General features: G+C 45.6%; 1 protein-coding gene across 2 annotated transcripts; it reads right to left on the bottom strand.

Moving 5' to 3' along the window:
• Window positions 1-317: 317 nt before the first annotated feature.
• On the bottom strand, window positions 318-4,085 carry LOC123439707. 2 transcript variants are annotated; one of them, XM_045116396.1, is made up of 3 exons: window positions 2,805-4,085; window positions 690-774; window positions 318-554 (listed from the first exon to the last, which is right to left on the bottom strand). In XM_045116396.1, exons 1-2 carry the CDS (start codon window positions 3,901-3,903, stop codon window positions 716-718), a joined length of 1,158 nt encoding a protein of 385 aa, XP_044972331.1. In that variant the 5' UTR covers window positions 3,904-4,085; the 3' UTR covers window positions 318-554; window positions 690-715. The 2 variants fall into 2 exon arrangements, with proteins under 2 accessions (XP_044972331.1, XP_044972330.1); XM_045116395.1 differs by having other exon boundaries at window positions 674-774; window positions 2,805-4,068.
• Between the last annotated feature and the right edge of the window lie 1,999 nt (window positions 4,086-6,084).

Raw genomic sequence — 6,084 nt, 5'->3', positions numbered from 1 at the left:
ATATAGAAATACATATTATCTGAGTCCAACAGTGGAAAACCGATTAAGAATTTTTCCAAGCATGCGGTACGCTCGGCCAAACGTATCCCCCGCTGTCAGCATGTCATTCGTTGTGGCAGTAGAACCGGGGGCGTATTCTGGCCGTCCATAATAATTCCATGAACAAAGAGTATAACTCAATCAATTTATTTTAAAAGACGGTAAAATTTTGTAGACAAGCATCAAACGGCAAAACAGAACCTCACTCACGTCGTACTAGTTGGATCACCAAAGTATTTTTGGAACCAAGCAGGGAGCATGGATTGAAAAAGTAAAGAGACAGAAAGGTAACAGGAGCTTAGTGCCAACGATAATCACTTCAGTTCTGAGCCAAGACGGTGGATCAAGTATTCAAGCATAGAGATACTGTAAACTATAAAGACCAAACTACTAACTCTGAAGCAAAAAAGAAAAACAAGCAAGACGGTTTCAGCCATGTTGCCGATTTCCTTGAGACGAGTGCTGTCCCGAAGATGCCATTGCCACCTGATAACTTGATCTATTACTCCCTCTACCTGCGACCACGGAACAGAAAATTATAAAGGAAGTTTTTGTAGGCCAAGCTGCATGAGTAGTGTGCTAAGGACACTAAATTTGGTTGATAAACATGTATTGTACAACTCAATTGAGTAACCTGTTAAGAAGTTTACTCTGGCTCTCATTCCTCATTCTCATCTCACAGACGGAGTTCATCTAGCTCTTCCTTCACGCCCTCTTCGGTCTCCTTTGCAGAACCTTCAAAAGAACAGAGCATATTATGTTAGCCAAGGCATACAGGCTTCAGCTCATTTGATCATCTAATGCTTTTATGGACTTCTGACATTAGATAAATACAGCAACTAGGTTGTCTTATGTCTAATAGCTGCCTCGTTATGCTTATTCATGATCATGCATCCTTTTCACGCAAATGGTAGAACTGAACCAAATATCAAAGGAGGAGCTGGCACGTACAAGCATTCTGATAATGCTACAGTACAAAAACAATCTCATACCTAGCAGTGTAGTACTACAAACAAAGAGGGAAACATAACGAACTTCAGGAACCAACACTCTTAATCCTGGAATCCAGTGACAATTTCAAATAGAAACAGAAGTTTCCCTGACACAATTCAGTTAGAATTTTGCATGCATAGTGAAGCGGAGTAGAGTCCTTAGAAACATAAATGTAATAAGTACATTTTTTCCTGAAGAAATGTAGTACTATGTCTAACAGTTGATTCACTATATGTACGCATACTTTCTCAGCCCATTGCAAGTCTAGAAAACAAAAAAACATCACAGGGTCATTATAATACCTAGTACTACTACATACAAATAACAGAGAACGATGCTATGTTTCAAAAAGCCAAACACACTTTTGTATGGAACCATGGCAATTTTCAAAACTGTGCATGTACAAAGTACTCATAGTAACACAGAGTTTATTTGTAAAAGTTAAAACTATCTTCACTCTTGAAGCTGCATTTTACCCAACTCTCTAAGAACCACAATAAACCTATTAGATGGAATACCTGATGTAGTATTTGCCTTAGCATAGTGCTTGGCTGAATAAAATTATTGGCAATTTTACATCAGTACAGCTGTACTGGTATGTAGTAAGTTAGAGCTCAATGGATGTGTCTAAACCATCTAACACTAGGCAATTAATTTTTGCAAAAAAATTACATGTACTCCTATAAGAGGCATGTTATCACGAAGGAATTAAAAAAACATTACAAATTGGGAATCCTTGGGCAATAGCAGCCGTTGATTCTAGCAGTACCAGCTGAAGTATAAGACTCAACAATTCTATCCATGGCATGCTATAGTGTATATGGGGCTATAGTGTTGATTACAATGTCTTGCATTTATTGAAAAATAAAAACGGTGACAGGTAGGAAAGCTGTGTAAACATAACTTGCACCTTTTAGCAGGCACATGACAGAAAAAAAAGTATGTGTAGCAGTTAACGATCTTACTCCATCCGTTCACAAATATAAGATTTTTTGGATATTTCAATATGAACTGCATACGGACTGACATGAGCAAACAAACCCACAAAAACATGTCTACATACATTCAATTCAAAAAAAAAGTTAGAAGATCTTACATTTGTGAATGGAGGAAGTATTACTTTAAAGTTTAAATGGAAGCCCAGAGCAAGCATATAGACCTATATGTCTAGTGCCTAAGATAATGAAGCTTAAACTGTACTCCCTCCGTCCTAAAATTCTTGTCTTAGGTTTGTCTAGAAATGAATGTACCTAAATACTAAAATGTGACTAGATACATTCATATCTAGACAAATCTAAGACAAGAATTTTTGGACGGAGGGAGTACTCCTCTGTCCCAAAATAAGTGTGGCCGGTTTACTACAACTTTGTACTAAGGAAACATTGCCATTTTTTTTATTTAGCATTAGCCATCGTTCAGCAAATTGTGACTCTGAGAGTCGTCATACATCACCTCCACACAAGACCATTTACACATTGAAATTCGAAGTGCTTTACTCTAAAAGCCCCAATCTGAGAAGCCCATTAAACTTATCAAATATATGCCCTCCCTGCAGCATCCATCAAAACAAGCTAAACTAACATATCCTGGAAGTTGAACGCTTGCATATGTGTTCCCTTCAACAAACAACTAAGATCTCAGAAAACTGGAGACCACATCATACATCATACGCCTCTGGTCTCCCACAAGTCACATTGTTACATAGAAACACAGCACTTCTAATCACCAACAAGAATGCACGTACAATCGAAGAACGTAGACGGTAGAATTACCTGAGCAGAGAGCTTGTGGCAGCTGCCAAGCGTGGACGAAACGGGTGGCGACGTGTTCCCTAGGCGGCTCAACCAGCTTGTAGACCTCACACTCCACAACCTTGCGAGCCCGCACGTCCACGCCGAGGAGGTACTCATCCAGAAAGAAGTAGATCACGTCGGGGTTAGTAGGGTGGATGAGCGCAAGCACGGGGATCTTCATTGGCAGGCCAGCCGCCTTGTAGCTCGCGTCGTCCCAGATCTCCGCAAAGGTGGCCTCGTACTCGAGCGTCCACTCCGTGGAGTCCGGATCGACGAGCGTCCACACGCCGATTCGAGCAGAGCCGCCGCTTGTACGGTTGCTGTACATGTCCACGAACCGCAGCTTGCCGCCGCTGACAGCCACGCAGCGGTACTTGTCGAGCAGCCCCCAAGCTTCCCTGGACTTGAGCGCCTTGCCCTCCGGAAGCGGGACGACCCTCAGCGCCGGCGCGTCGGCGAAGGGGTCGCACGTGAGGAGGCACCAGGAGAGGTCGACCCACCAGAGGCTCCCGGAGTGCGAGACCACGCCGTTGGGGCTCAGCGGGCGGGATGGAAGCGGGTAGCGGACGTCCTTGGTGACCCATTCCCCGGCTTCAGAGGAGAAGCAGAGGAGGTCGGCACGGTCGCCGCCGAGGATCATCTGGAGCTCAGCGACCATGTAGTGGCCGGGGTCGGCGGGGGAGGCGATGAGGCCGAGGTGCCCCGGGTGCATGATGTACTCGGGGTTGGGGAGCGGGAGGGCGGAGGCGGATTTGGCGTCGAGGAGGAAGTACCCCGCGACGGTTGGGAGCCATAAGAACTCTTGGCGGCTGGGGAGGTTGATGACGGTGGGGCCCTTGGCGGGGCCTTGGTCGGCGTGGAGGAGGAGGAGGCCGGAGGCGTCGACGGCGAGGACGGACGGGAAGCTTCTGGGGGTGGGGCGGCCCGGGAAGATGCGCGGGGGGATGGTGAGGAGCGCGACGCGCGGGGCCGCCGGCAGCGCGAGGGAGAGGTCGGCGCCATGGGGGAGGTCGGCGTTGGCGGCCGACACCCGCGGCACGCTGCCCAGGATGACCCACGACGGCGAGGCGGAAGCCATCTCGGCGGGCGCTCGGCTTGGAGCGACTGAGGGGTGAGGGAAGCCTGGTAGAGTGGTAGGGGACGGGGTGGTGGCAGGCTAGGGTTTTAGGGGTTGGGGTAGTGGAGGGTGATGCGACTGGGTTTGAATGCTGTCGCGTGGCGGAGACTGAGACGGTAATGGAGGATGGGCAAAGCGGAGGACGAGGCGTTGGACCAACCGACTTTCGCTGAAAACTTTTTGCTATGGGGATGGAAGGGGAAATGCGCGCAGAGGAGCGGCAGGTGGTGAAACGGGAAGAGATGAGGCACAGCACTGTAGCGCGGCGCAGTGCTGGCAGCCTTTGAACGGCGCGGCCGAGTGCCCATAGGATGGAAGGGGAAATGCGCGCAGAGGAGCTGCAGGTTGAAGCAACGATGCACTCCAAGGGATTAAAAATTGTTCAATGTATGAATTTGTGTTGGTTTCTAAGGTAGGATTGTTTTATCGGGCTGCTACCCATTCATTACGTGGTGAGGACAAATCTAGGCACAAATATCCAGTTGAATATAGGTAGCAAAACTATAAGCCTCTATCTTTCTATGTGTCCGGTTGAAATATTTTGTTCATGTGTATGCGGTGAGTGTTAGCAATCATAGAATACTAAAGATGAATTGTAGTTGCAAAGTTGACTGAGAACATAGTTTGTTGGTTTCCAATAGAGTTTATGCTTTATACTTTGATGTTGTGATAAATTGTCACTTGTTCATGAGAAGCCTTTGATAAAACTTCTATGATAAAAGTTTTATGTTAAAGTTTGCTGATGTTATGATAAGTTACATGATGCTCCTATGTCCGTATTTTTGTTTTTATCGACACCTCTCTCTCTAAGCATGTGGACATGTTTCTCAATTTCGGTTTTCGCTTGAGGACAAGCGAGGTCTAAGCTTGGGGGAGTTGATACGTCCATTTTGCATCATGTTTACCTATTGTTATTTATGTTGTTTTATTGAATAATAATGCTTTTTGGAGTAATTCTAATGTCTTTTCTCTCATAATATGCAAGGTACACACAAAGGGGGAGAATTTTGACAGCTGGAAATCTGGACCTGAACAAGCTACGTCAGCCTACCTATTCTGCACAACTTCAAATGAGCTAAAACTTCACGAGGAATTTTTATGGAATATTTAAGCAAATAAGTAATAGAGGGCCCCCACCAGGTGGGCACAACCCACCTGGGCGAGCCAGGGGCCCACCAGGTGGGCACAACCCACCTGGGCGAGCCAGGGAGCCCAAGCGTGCCTCGGTGGGTTGTGCTCACCCAGGCCCACCTTCGGTGCCCCTCTTCTGGTATATAAGTCATTTTGACCTAGAAAAAAGAACGAGAGGACTTTCGGGACGAAGCGCCGCCGTCTCGAGGCGGAACTTGGACAGTAGCACTTTTGCCCTCCGGTGGAGCGATTCCGCCGGGGGAACTTCCTTCCCGAAGGGGAGAATCATCGTCATCATCATCACCAACAATTCTCCCATATTGGGGAGGGCTATCTTCATCAACATCTTCAACAGCACCAACTCCTCTCAAAACCTAGTTCATCTCTTGTGTTCAATCTTTGTACCGGAACTATAGATTGGTGCTTGTGGGTGACTAGTAGTGTTGATTACATCTTGTAGTTCATTACTATATGGTTTATTTCGTGGAAGATTATATGTTCAGATCCCTTATGCTATTTAATACCCCTCTAATCTTGAGCATGATTATTATTTGTGAGTAGTTACTTTTGTTTTTGAGGTCACAGGAAAAATCATGTTGCAAGTAATCATGTGAACTTGATATGTGTTCGATATTTTGATGATATGTATGTTGTGATTCCCTTAGTGGTGTCATGTGAACGTCGACTAAATGACACTTCACTATATTTGGGCCTAAGGGAATGCATTGTGGAGTAGTTATTAGATGATGGGTTGCGAGAGTGAGAGAAGCTTAAACCCTAGTTTATGCGCTATTCCGTAAGGGACCGATTGGATCCAAAAGTTTAATGCTATGGTTAGAATTTATTCTTAATACTTTTCTCGTAGTTGCGGATGCTTGCAAGAGGGTTTATCATAAGTAGTAGGTTTGTGCAAGTAAGAACAGCACCTAAGCACCGATCCACCCACAAACAAAATTATCAAAGTGGCGAACACGAATTAAGCCAACATGATGAAAGTGACTAGATGAAATT

Source organism: Hordeum vulgare, chromosome 3H (assembly GCF_904849725.1).
Source record: "Hordeum vulgare subsp. vulgare chromosome 3H, MorexV3_pseudomolecules_assembly, whole genome shotgun sequence".
Classification (NCBI taxonomy): Eukaryota; Viridiplantae; Streptophyta; class Magnoliopsida; order Poales; family Poaceae; genus Hordeum; species Hordeum vulgare.
The sequence above is the reverse complement of the archived record's forward strand: the minus strand, read 5'-3'. Positions and strand labels throughout refer to the sequence as shown.

Excerpts from the sequence above, each read along its gene's own strand:
- LOC123439707 (XM_045116396.1), bottom strand. The coding sequence starts at position 3,903 with ATGGCTTCCGCCTCGCCGTCGTGGGTCATCCTGGGCAGCGTGCCGCGG. Across the intron at positions 775-2,804 it reads GCCACAAGCTCTCTGCTCAG|GTTCTGCAAAGGAGACCGAA; the intron begins GTAATTCTACCG and ends GTTCTTTTGAAG.